The following is a 13,299-nucleotide window of genomic DNA, read 5'->3' as shown; positions in this document are numbered from 1 at the left end:
TTCAGTACTTTCAACTTAAAAAAGCACAATTGCACTTTTATAGTCACCCTTTGTTATTAAAGGTGGCTGTTTTTTTTTCTTTTTCTTTATAGTTGTCTGTCCAAGTTTTTGCCATTATCTGCCTTTATTCGTGCATTTGTGGTGCTGTGTGTGTGTGTGTGTGTGTGTGTGTGTGTGTGAGAGAGAGAGAGAGAGAGAGGGGGAGGATAACGGTGTTTTTCTGGCTATAAATTATACAGTACTGATTGTTGGTTACTTTTATAATAATAAAATGCTTTGACACTCACCCTACTACTATTTTTATAGTGTTTTCTTTCCACTGATGCCCCTGTGTTCACTGAATTCAAAGGGGTTTTTGAAAAAAATCCTTCTTTTCACTTCCTTCACTGCATGTTTCTGTTCTCCATTTCGATGCAAACTGACCTTTAAGAACGTCAGTCTCTGCGTGCGCACTCGACGAAGTGATAAAAAACAAAATTACATTTGTGAGATACTTCATTACTAATCTCACACGTGAAGCATGAATTGTTGGTAATGAAAGAACTGGGTCGAGATTGAATCTCAACAAATAGAAAGGGAAAATACTGGATTCACATTATGAATAGACCTGAAAGTAAGCAAATGTCCATCTACAGTTCCTGGCAGTACCGCTTCTCGGAGTCGAATCAAATAACAGGCCGTCATCTGGCAGTTATCACGCAGAGCGTACTCCCACCACGCTTTGCAAATTCTAACAAATCTGAACACTTAGCATTGTTGGGGATTTCCATCATCGAATTGTGGAGACTTCAAAGAATTCCCACAATTTGAAGCCACTGCTGCTGTTCTCTGTTGCACTCACTCCCTCTTGTGGTTAAAAAGCAATATGACATCACGCTGATGCACATGATTATTAATAAAACCCTCACACCTGCAGAAATACACAAGCTGATGGTTTAAAGAAAGAGGCTACAAGCTGGCATTCGCTCAAAGTTTATTAAATACACAATGGAAAATAAAACTCTACAGTTCATTTGAGCATGTGCATGTCTGCAAAGAAGCCGATGCGGTGGGACGACACAAGCACAGGTTGTATGTTTCCCGCGAGATGATGATGATGATGGTGGCCCTGAACAGGGTAGCATGCCTGGGAAACAGCATGGCCACTGACTTTTGTACAAAATTAGGAAATCTGTTACAGCTTCAGATGCTACTGTTTTCATACCAAAACTAAGAAGCACTGTTGTACTGACATTGGTCAATGAAAAGAAAGCCGCCTGCTAACATTGTTTACAGCATGAGACAGCGAGATTACACACTTCCTTAAATATTATCTCCTATTCACAGCCTTACCTCGTATTGATTCTGTTCCTGTTTGATTAAATTCCACATAAACGTATGGAATACACACAGTATTCATACTATATATTTTATTAGTATCCTGAGTTTTAGTGCCCTGTGGTCTAAATACTGTTTCCAAACACATGTTTTCCCTCCAAAAAAACTTAGCTATGGACATCTTGACAAAAACAACTACCAAAATATCACCAAGGCCTTAACCCACATAATAAACGATTTGGTATCAGGTATCAATGATCGGCTTTTTGTTAAACTCTGGTGCCAACTCTCTGAAAAACATTCTTAAATTACTTTGTTTTCATCCATGTTCTTGAATCACAGCAAGACTTTTTATTCCCTTTTTCCCTATTAGTTAATTACACAGTGTGGCTGTGGATTATTATCTCCCTATATTGAGTGCTGACGAGGGAAAATACCAGCACCAGCAATCTCGGTGAAAAGCTGCCTAGCAAAATATAGACAATTTATATTTACTTTCTCCCCATCCACAATTGGCCAAGCTCATGGATGAAATGGTTACCTGTGAACCATTTCATTTGTATAACTATGTAACTGATCCATTGCTTGAATCCAGTTTATTATTGCTGTTGAGAATATACACTTCATAAAAAGCAGCTCTAAATTTGTGACAGCACAAGCAGGAGAACACAAGGAATTAAACAGCTGGCTCAAAATCCTCTGAAGACGGTCAGCATAATGCATCTCGTCTCTCAGTAAATTGTTGTTGTTGTTTTTTTTAAAAAAAAAAAAAAGAATGAAGCCTTTCTTTAGAGGCTCCTTTTCAGACATTTGACAGGTTTGGCCAGCTGTGATCACAGTGGTCACCACTCCGCCTAATTACTGACAAACAAAGGGGTACAGCACTAAAGAAATACCTCTTTCTCGACACTTTAATACTCTGACTTGTGGTGAATGGCGTAGTGACAATATTAAAAAGTTTACGGCACTTTTATGTCCTACATCTTCCCCGCCTCAGTTCAGAGACAGTGTTATGCTTCACCAGTGCTTCCATAATCCTTAGCTGTGCTTCTGAGAGTAAGGGTGATGTTAGTGGACCCAAATCTCCGCGAGGATGTTCTTAAGAGAGAATTGGATTCTGTATTAGAGGATAAAACGGTGACTTAAGTTGTTCTGTGAGTGATTAAGTATTCATCATGCTTATTGGACATTGTTTTCCTGCACTTCACCAGTTCTACTGCCATATGTCACATTGTAGGACATCACACCGTGGCTGATGCGGCAAGTTTCAAACACATTTTGCTTTTAGAGTGAACTTCCAGTTCCTGGATAGATCCACATCCCTGGCAACATTAATTTTTCTTCCAAAGGGAACAGCTGTCTCTCTCCGTTCTCCTGCACCATGCTGTGCTTCCATTTTCGTTGTATCCAAAGCGAGGGTAGCAGAGGCCAGCGCTAACCTCTTGTGGTTGCTTGATATTCTGCTGGGAACACGCCTTCCCAAAGTGCTCTTTCCATCAAACAGTCACGGATCATAAGTCTGCAAGAGATGAATCCTCAACCTACCTGTGGACACAAAAAAAACATTTACCATCATAAAAAGGTAGAGCTTGATTTTTAAATTTGACTTTATAACAGATATACTGGCTATTAAAGTGTGCTGAACATATGGTGCTTACTTATTGACTATTACAATCTGGTGTTTGGAGAACTACACAATCTTTGCCTCTGTACACCACCACAGTGGATTTTAACAATCAAACAATCATGTGCAGACTTTCAGCTTTAAGTCAGGGATTGCACAAAAGTATTTAACAGTTTAGAAACTACAGCTGTTTTTATGCAGTCCTCCGTGTTCAGAGCTTCGATAGTAACTGGATTTTAAATTTTAAATGAAAGAACTGCTTGGATAAATATCTTTTGTCTAGAAGTCTTGAACCCATGGAAATCATCACCAAATGAACACTTGAAGAACTACTTTTCAGCCTATGTAAATGGGTGACTATGTATAAGAAGAGGCTGTAATTCCTAAAAAGTTAATGCAAAAGAAAAACTGACAGTCTGTACTTCAATCACAGTGTCCTGGTGTATGGAATCAAAATTGCAAAACTATGACTGTCTAAATACTTAAACGTTTGACTGCACTTGTGCCATTTGCTTACTTTTTGCCTGATGTGCCTCTCTGAACAAAAAGCTTAAGAAGCATCCACTTTGAGGCATTTTCCCAACAAACTGCTGACCTGGGAGCACCAGCCTGACCTCTTGATCCCAGCAACATCATTATCAAAATCTGATTATTCCGTTTTTTCCTTCCAGGACCGCCTTGTCACTCCAGATATCCCTCAAACACATCCAGCTCCGTGTCCGTGTCATAGGGAACAGAGGCCGGGTCGGACAGCACCCCGAGGTCCACCAGTGCCTGGTCCATATCCTCAGGCAGGAATACTATCCCCACATTCAGGACGATGTACTCCATCAGGAAGGCATAATAGAGGATCAGGACGTTGACAAAGAACAGGCCCAAATAAAACATATATGGGAGATCGTCCAGGAGCGATTCCACCGAATCTAGCTGGGCATAAATTTGGTGTGTCATAGAAAATAAAGAAAGCCACGGATAGGGATTCTTGTGTATGTGTGTGTGTGTGTGTGTGTGGCCTGAAGTTGTTGCTGTCAGCGTTAGAAGTCTGTGTGGGTAGCTGGGATTGGGGCATCCATTTCGGCCCGTCCTGGCCTGCAACGACGATTCAGAGGAAGCCCTCAATGTAGTAGCTTATCTGTACGGTCCAGAAGAAAACGACAGGAAATCATGCGGGCTAAACAACATAAAGTCCATAGCTAATTATAACCAGAGGAACACATTCAAATATCACAGCCAGTTAGCTCGACGCATTCTTGGCATTGACTCCGTGAGTTTGTTGAATTCACGCCATGCCAGCTGGTGGCTAGAGCTAAAAAAAAAATAAAATAAAATAAAAAAGTAGCATAGGAGTCGGTCTAAAAAATGCAAGAAAACTACTGCGGACTTGTTGTTTACACACCCGGACAGAAAGAGACGAACTATTCACAAAACACACGTCGAATTATTTATAGTTTATAATGTCCCGTCTTAACATTTCTGCCAACCGCATCAAAACAGTCCCAACCAGCAACCAACCAAAGCGTCGGCATTTGATTGGCCTTAGAGCTGTCAATCACCAAAACAGTTATGGTCGCGTGCTTTAACCATCATTGATAGCATGGGAAGTCATTGGTTGTAGTTTTTTCTCAGTTCTACTGTAAACCCTCTCGTAGGGAAAAGAACTACAACTCCCTTTGCCCACGCTATTACGTAATGACTCCGCAGTGGCTACCATCACCGCCTATCACCCCCTGTTTGCTAAGCAGCTAGCCGAACGGGAAAGTGGGTGTAATGGATAGATACGAACACTAACACTAGCAAAACAAGGCGCCCGGCAAAATTGCAGTCCCATTAAAACCGCAACCATGTTTGGCCGGTCACGGAGCTGGGTTGGAGGACAGGGAAAAGCGAAAAATATCCACTCCCTGGACCATTTGAAGTGAGTAGTTAGCATGAAATAAGCTAATGTTAGCCTAAGTGGTCGCTGGTTGAAAACGACAGTCGTTTTTTACCAGCGTTATATTTAGCCAAATATTTAGCAGTAGTGAATGTGTGTAAATGCATTTATTCAATCAAATTGTAATAAAGCAAGGATTACTGGATTTTTTTTATTATGTTTTGCGAGGTAAGTAAAATCTGATGTAGTCCTAGCAGACAAAAACCGAATTGACACTATAAATTAAGACGATAAATTAAGTGTTTAAATTAAATTTTAATCTGAATATCATTAATACACGAAGAACTGTATTTACCAATTTTGTAAAGCTTGCATGGAGGCTGAATTAAAAGAGCTCATGCTGGAAAACACTGGCTTTTACCAGAGTACGAAAACATGCATTCGTTTAACCCCAACAGGTGCATGACATTGAGGGGTGATTTCGATCAACCTGAATCAGGACATAAAATCCCGAGCCAGGGCTCTAGTGAGGCTAAATGAGGGAAACCTCTTGTGTGCACAAGTTTCTAGGTTAGTGGTTATTACACTGCACCAGCCCAGTAACAGCGCTACTGCATCTATCAATATTCCTTTGAAACGTTATTAGGTTTATCTAGCAGCTTTCTGCAATGTCACGCGATCAGTGCAATCTTTGTCCTGCTAGGTTTAGATACAGATATGTGAATGTTAATGACTTCAGTCAAATTTAAACAAATGGCTTTTGTCACCTCCTCTTTCACATTTTCACCTTATTTCTGTAACTCTCTCTATCAGGTATATGTACCACGTCTTGACAAAAAACACAACAGTAACAGATCACAACAGGAACCTTCTGGTGGAGACCATCCGCTCGATCACAGAGATCCTCATCTGGGGGGACCAGAATGACAGCTCTGTGTTTGAGTAAGTCCCAGTTCAAGTCTTAGTGTGCGATTCATCACTTTTAAATACAGATATGAAGGTGGTACTCTAATGTGGGAGTTAAAGTGACATCTTACTCTGCTATCAAAGTGATGATTTTAAACATTATCCAGTTTCTATGATGCAAAGTACTGAGGTGTTTACTTCTCTAAAATGAGAACCTAATATTAAACAAAGAATTAGTCTGAGATCATTTTTTTTAAAGGTGAAGTTTGCGGTCTGTAAGTGCAGAAAGTCAGTATATCGCTGCACATAAATTATGATGGTCTAACAGTGTTGAAATATTCTGGAAAGTAAAGTGAGAGTCAGCTGAGATGCATTTGGGTGTAGTGAGTAGAACAACTGCGATAAGAATAAGAATTACAGTACTGTGCAAAAGTCTTTAGCCAACACTCAGAGGTTGTTCAAGTGCACAGTGCTGTAAATTAAGAATACTGTATGAAAATGATAAATAAACACCTAACCATAATATTAGTAAGCAGGGTAATGTCTCTCTCTCTTTTTTTTTTTAAAGACATTGTCCATTTTATGATGGTTGTATGTTATTCAGTCAACTTGAATTAAAAAATTTTTTTTACCTGCTTGTGTCTTATGTCTGTGACCAGTTTCTTCCTGGAGAAGAACATGTTTGCCTTCTTCTTGAACATCCTCCGTCAGAAGTCTGGACGTTACGTGTGTGTCCAGCTCCTCCAGACCCTCAATATACTTTTTGAAAACATTAGCCATGAGACTTCCCTATGTAAGTAGTATTACATCATTTCACTCTCTGACTAATGCTGCTAATAGACTGACATTAGTTTATGTTAGGTAACTATTAATAGAACTGTTAACTCAGGGAAAAATAAAGAAGTCTAAGGGGGTCATTTCCACTTTTGTCTTTTACTCTTTTCCTGTTTTTTGCAACTGCCTACTGCTTACCTTGTAAAAACTGTAAAAGCAGTAAAAAGCACTGACGGTATAAAGTCTGTGAAAACTTTCTTTCATGTGACTATGTTTCTAGCTATTTAGTTTGTGTTGTTAGCTAACAAATCCACAGTTTATCCATACATTAATGTAACTATATGTACTTTAAATGTGTACAGTTAATAATTAAACCGCTAACCATTTCTAATAATATACAACTTTGTATTCACATTTTTAGCAAGCTGTTGTTTTTCACTTAGTTGTTTATCCGTTGTTTTCTGCTAACAATTTAACAGATTTTTATACCATTAATTAAATACTTGAAATTAACATAATCACAGCTAGCTTCTTGAACCCTTTATTCTCTTTTCAACCGTATAAACTTTAATCGTGTTTCCATTTTTTTTACCTTATGTTTTCTAGTACTACAGTTTATGTTCAGTTGTTAACAAACCAAGTCTCTACTTTGTACTTTAACTCTCTGTCTGTTAAGCAGTAAGTGGTTCTTCATTGTTTGGCTAACTGCACTGAAATGGGATAATCCACCTGTTAGCTGCAATATTCAGGTTTATAAAGCACTTTGTAAATGAGCTATGTGTGAAGGAGAATCTGTTTTTCTCAGGTGACAGGTGGTTTACTGGACCAGCAAGCTGGAGTCAAAAACCCAAGTCAATGAGGCCTGTTTTATACAATAAAATAGTCTCTCTTTTCCCAAGCACACCTAAACAGTTTATAACATAACAGGTTACCACATGGTCAAACATAACAAAGTTTCTTACTAACGCAGGAAAAATAGGTTGATGTATGCAATGGACAAAAAAAACTATATTATTTTATTTCATAAAATAGTGCTGATTGCACTTGGCGAACATCTGATTTGCGAGTTGATCACGCGGCTCAGTGCATTCTGTATAAGAGCTTGTCGAGCTGGTGATTGAAACAGACTGTCCTTCACGCTGGTTTCAAGTGCTTTGCAAACCCGAATATTACAGCTAATACATGGCAGTGAGGGGCAGTACAACAGTGATCCCCTTAGACTGATTTTTAAGTTTTAGTCTCCTTATATTCCACTGAGTTATCGGTTCTAACGGTGGTTAGGTAACATAAGCTAATGTAAGTCTGTAACTGGCACAAGATGGCACTAAACAAGTTCTAAAAACTTTAACTTTCAGCACTTATTTCTTAAATCCAACTTCACGGACAGTTTTAAATCTGTTACTGGGGAACCAAAATCTTAGTAGATTATATACTGTCCATTTCACAATGGGTTGTTATAAACATAAACTAAAGTTGGTATTTCAGCAAGGTGTTGCAGTCACCACAAGAGCTTTACCTCACCTTTGCTCCAATAACAGTGAAAGAAAACCTAAGGTAGTGAAATGAATCAGTCCACCTTCAGCTTTTAACACTGTGTCATTTTCTGTAAATGCTGAGCTATTAGATAAATTGCATGACAATCTGGAGGCTTAATAAAAGCCATCTCTTCTCTGTACCCTAAACGTGTCGCCTCCCTTTCTCATTACAGATTATCTCTTATCAAACAACCACGTCAACTCCATTATTGTCCACAAGTTTGACTTCTCGGATGAGGAGATCATGGCTTATTATATCTCCTTCCTTAAGACCCTGTCACTCAAACTTAACAACCACACCGTGCACTTCTTCTATAATGAGGTAAGGCTACGGGGGGGAGAAGGGATGGTGTGAGAGAGGAAAAAGACAGGCTAACAAAACATGAAGAACCTTCTGCTCAGTGTCTGCATATCTTTATGAGAGATACGAGGGAGGGAAGGAAGTGGTGAAACATAAGACACTAAGGATGGAAGCAGTGTGCAATGAAGCAAATTTGTAATATCAGCCAACTGTCTGAAACTGCAAATGATAAAACTGGAATTTTTTTTACCCCTCAGTAAGTAATTTTAAGGAATACATATAATACTTTATCTAATTTACTACACACATGCACTTATTTTAATATGCAATTATATACAAATAGTGCTTGGGGGACAGTTGTGCAAACTTCAGTTCACCTCCTTATTGTTAACTTTGTCATTACATTTTGCCACTTTTCAAACTCTCTTAGCAACCCACTGACAAATCAACTCAAAAGGAATTGTAGTACTGACTTCCTGTTGCCCTGCTGTAGGCATACTTTTCATTGTGTGAACTCTGTTCAGTGAGGGGCAGAGAGTAGCATGCAGCTGCACCAGCAGGCCGAGCAGGCTGTTTCCACATGTGCAGTGTTGTTTTTGTGGTTTAATGAGGAAGCTGTAGACTGCACAGGAAAAAATAAGGCATCTGAGTGGTTATTTTGTGTGTGTATATAATCACAATTACTGCACAACACTTGAACTTGTGGCTGTGTTGATTTTGTTATAAATTCACAATCCTTAGAAATGAAATGCCTTCAATTAAACAAATAAAAACACTTAAAGTAAGTTTCAGTCTGGAACCGTATTTGTCACATGCATTTTCTGCCAGTAAAGCTTATCAGTGTGCTTATCCCAACAGGCAGATTAGCAGCAGAACATAGAAACAGAGCTTCTGCAAATCAGCAGCACATTTTCTCTGTCAAAATACTGCACACAGCAAATAACTGAATTTTTAGAACGTGGCACGGACACATTATTTCTTGGGCTTGTTTCTAAATCTATTTTTCTATATGATACATATTGTGTGTTTGTGTGTCATTTGTTTGCAAATGAGGTTTTAGATTGTTGCCAAGAACTCTGACCACACTATTCATTTGTGATGTTGCTAACCTCTGATGTTTCAGTGATATCTATCGTCTTTCCCTTGGCCTCTTTGTGCTGGGGAAAGTTATTGGTGTACTGTTGATGGTAGCGTTACCCCTGAAGCCAAAACCAGACCTGTTGTGTAGATCTGAGAACATTTATGTCTTTTTAAGTTAACTATTACATTTTTGTTTTAATTTGTGTGTTAACAAATATCTAGTGTTAATAACCAACTTGACACATTGTTGGTCTAAAGTCAAATATATTTTTTTATTCTAAAAATAATTAAAACCTTTTTTAAGCAGTTTATATTATTATATGTTATATAAATATTTTAAATTAATCTATTAGTTTGATTATCATTATTATTCATATTTTGGAGTCTTAGCTATAGTTTATTCTCCTGCAGATGGTGCCGTTTGATAACTGCTCAGCTTTCCTCCTTCTCAGAACTACACAAGTCACATTTTTAAAACTATTGCAAAAAGTTGGTTTGGGTTTGGTGTCAGGCTCAGAACTCCTCATTTGCTGTGATTCTGGGTGACTGTTTAAATGCTTGACTCGCAGCTATGACTGCCTGGAGGTCACAGCAACTGAGGAATGGTCGGGTGGACAATCGGGCACTGGCACAGAGAGAGATAACAGTAGTATCCAGAGTTATCAGGTTGTTGTGCAGAATTGCTAAATGGAGCGTGCTGGTATGTTGAGACGTGTTGAGCTTCTAAAATCTTATTATGGTTAGAAGAAGAAGTCCCTGCTGTTAAGCTCATTATGCTCAGAATTAAGTACATTGGTTTGTTCAAATTTCTTGTTGGAACTGGTATGCCAATACTAGAATTTTATAGTTAAAAGATGAAAACTTGAAAAGTTAATGGCAAAACAAACAACACTGCACAAGATTATTATGAGTTATTATGAGTCTAGCAGTACGTGAGGTGGTCCAGGGGGATATACTACGAGGGACGTTTGACACAGCTGGGCTTTCTTTAGCTTAGCTGGCTTGATTGGTATCACAACGGTGGTTATAAGGTCTCTGTTAAGTTGGGTTCTCTAGTCAAGGCTCTGTGCACGTTCATATAAAAAGGAGCATTCCACAGGTCATGTGACCCTTTCTTCACACGCGAGTGCCACCTCTTCCAATCAGACATCGTCAAAGTAAAGAAAAATAAAAACCTTTCAACGGTGTTGCAAAAGGCCAAGAAATTAATGCTGAAGAAAATCATTAATCTGAAGAGCACACATAGCAATAAAATAACAGTTTAATTTTAATTGTATCACTGAGTGCACTCTCTGCTGTGTTGTTTATTTGTAAGTTGACAGCTGCACATTAGAGCTTTGAAACTTTAAGCTATAATAGTATCCAGTTTAAACGTTACTGTCAGACTGCTTAATAAAGGAGACATAGAAATCGCTTTAGATTGTCAGCGCGTAAAAGTCAAATCCATTAGAATTTGAATGTGTGTACTGTGTTCTAGTAGCTCCAATTCCAGCTGTTACTAAGCAGCAGATTAGAATCAAGGATACTAAGATTTAAAAAATATTTTCCGAACCACCAAATTTATGCAAATTGGTTTTAGTGATTTTCAGCTTAACAGTTTGCATATATGAAACTGCAGCAGACAATCTATAAAAAAGAGTGGTTCTTCCAGCCAGTTTAAAACGAAACTCTACAGTGATTCAGCCAGTGGGAAAGAGAGCCACTTGCATGATACAGAAAGCTCTTGATTTTAGAATCAACATAGCTCACTAACTTACTAATCTAGCTTTGTAGTGGACCCCTCTGAATCTCACAAAACAGTGTTTTGTATTTTTTTTAAGTATTTTCTCATTAAAACAACAGTAATGTTATAAGATTACTGCTCCTGTTAAGTTTTAACCTTCAAAATTCAGCACTCTTGTCTCCTTTAGCAGCCTTCTATCTCTCTCTGTGGTCATTTGCATCCTGAACAAAATGGTGCAGTGCCTTGTCTTGCTCACCAGCGCCCACTCTCTGTCTCCCACACACAGCACACTAATGACTTTGCCCTGTACACCGAGGCCATTAAGTTTTTCAACCACCCTGAAAGCATGGTCCGCATCGCAGTCCGAACCATCACACTCAACGTCTACAAAGGTGAGTGCCGTGAATACGCACGTGCACACGCTGCTTACATCCACACACTCTCACGGGATGCTGGGACCGCCTTTCTCTGTTCTTCCCTCTTCTTGCTGCTGCTTCTGGTGCATGAGCATGACTGACAGGTAACACTGTAACAAATACACACTAAAAAGCAGTCTGGCAAATTTTCTTTCTTTTAATGTTTTGTTGCTTATTTAGGGTCAACATGCAACCCCAGTTGCAAATAATTTGGGACAATGACTAAAATTTTGGTAACACTGAAAGCATTGATTTGCAGATCTCATAAACCAATAATTATATTCTAACGCTAATGGCAGCAACATGTTTCAAAATGTGGGGCATCTGTATCATATCTGTTCAAATTTGGATTCTTCTTTGCGTGATAGAACTTTAACCCACGTTTTTGGATGGCACTGTGAACTGTGCTCACACACAGTGACTTTTGGAAGCATTCCTGAGGCCAGAATTATGCCTGTTTTTAATAGAGCACCGACTGAGAGCCCGGAGATCACGGGCATCGAATTCAGAGTTTTGGCCTTGGCGCTCACACACAAAGATTTCTCCAGATTTTCTGAATCTTCTGATATTAAGTGCTGTAGATCAGCGGTCCCCAACCTTTTTTGCGCCACGGACCGGTTTATGCCCGACAATATTTTCACAGACCGGTCTTTAAGGTGTCGCGGATAAATACAACAAAATAAAACTAGTACCGGTACTGAAAAAAATAAGATTTATTCATAACACACGTGAAAAGACCCAGGAAAACCGAGTTAACGATAAAAACGATAACAAAACAACGCTGAAAACCGATAAAAACCCTGAAAACCATAAATTTCTCACCTAAGCCTCAACTCTCGCGGCCCGGTACCAAACGACTCACAGACCGGTACCGGTCCGAGGCCTGGGGGTTGAGGACCACTGCTGTAGATGGTGAAATATTTAAAGACTAATGTTCCATTGAGGAACATTGAAATTGTTCAAAAATTTATTAACAAGGGTTTTTTTTATTTTGTTTTGCTTTTTTCTTGTGCACATTATTGCATCTGCACATTTTTAATTCTAAACTGTTGCTGATTAACCTAATTAGTTGCAAAATGTTCTTCCAACTGTTTCTTTGTAGCACCAATTACTCTACCAGCTTCTTACCTCCCCCCTCTTCAAACGTTTTTGATATCAGTTCCTGCCATCAAATTAAACATTATTCAGTGCTTTTCATGAGAGTTAAACTTTTCGGTTTTAGTGTTCGGGTTGAATCTGTCTTCTACTGTGAATAAAATAAGATTGGATTTATAAGATTTGCAAATCACTGCATTCTGTTTTTATTTACGTTTTGCTGGATATCTTCCTGGTTATACGCATTAGCCTTTTTAGGAGAATTATTCATTACAAGATTTTGTCCAAGCGATGTTGTTATTTATAACCATGACATGCATTTACTTTTTATAGAATTCTAACTGGATATGATAATATGAATATTAGAACTTTTTATCCACACTTGCAAACTAAAACTATTTATTCTTAACGTTTTTAAGATTCTCGTGTTATTCTTTATAGTCCCTGGAAAGCTAATTGAATGCTTTTACACTTAAGATTTCATTAAAAGTAAACAAGAAACATTTTGATGTAAAAATTTAAATTAGACAAAATAGCAGACTTGTTGTAGTTTTTTTGTTTTTGTTTTTTTGGTTCTAATAAAATTACCTGAGGTTTCAACACACAGGGTTAAAGTTCACAATAAGTCGTGGTAGAATAAACGTTACAATCACCA

The 13,299-nt window shown here is 38.4% G+C and overlaps 2 protein-coding genes across 2 annotated transcripts in view; one reads left to right on the top strand and one right to left on the bottom strand.

The window, feature by feature from the left end:
* Positions 1-967: 967 nt before the first annotated feature.
* On the bottom strand, positions 968-4,452 carry dexi (Dexi homolog (mouse)). Its single transcript, XM_085352226.1, has 2 exons — positions 3,459-4,452; positions 968-2,862 (listed from the first exon to the last, which is right to left on the bottom strand). The coding sequence occupies exon 1, from the start codon at positions 3,890-3,892 to the stop codon at positions 3,623-3,625; it is 270 nt and encodes an 89-aa protein (XP_085208352.1). The 5' UTR covers positions 3,893-4,452; the 3' UTR covers positions 968-2,862; positions 3,459-3,622.
* Positions 4,453-4,656: 204 nt separating this feature from the next.
* Positions 4,657-13,299, top strand: part of clec16a (C-type lectin domain containing 16A) — a 52,842-nt gene continuing 44,199 nt past the window's right edge. Inside the window, exons 1-5 of the mRNA XM_085351496.1 lie at positions 4,657-4,856; positions 5,628-5,756; positions 6,380-6,513; positions 8,203-8,351; positions 11,420-11,525. Coding sequence (XP_085207622.1) covers positions 4,783-4,856; positions 5,628-5,756; positions 6,380-6,513; positions 8,203-8,351; positions 11,420-11,525 — 592 coding nt within the window. The 5' untranslated portion in view covers positions 4,657-4,782. The remainder of the gene's footprint in view (positions 4,857-5,627; positions 5,757-6,379; positions 6,514-8,202; positions 8,352-11,419; positions 11,526-13,299) is intronic.

This window comes from Diplotaxodon limnothrissa, linkage group LG4 (genome assembly GCF_057381915.1).
Source record: "Diplotaxodon limnothrissa isolate DT_005_m linkage group LG4, D_limnothrissa_male_GT1.1, whole genome shotgun sequence".
In the NCBI taxonomy this organism is placed as follows: domain Eukaryota; kingdom Metazoa; phylum Chordata; class Actinopteri; order Cichliformes; family Cichlidae; genus Diplotaxodon; species Diplotaxodon limnothrissa.
The sequence above is the reverse complement of the archived record's forward strand: the minus strand, read 5'-3'. Positions and strand labels throughout refer to the sequence as shown.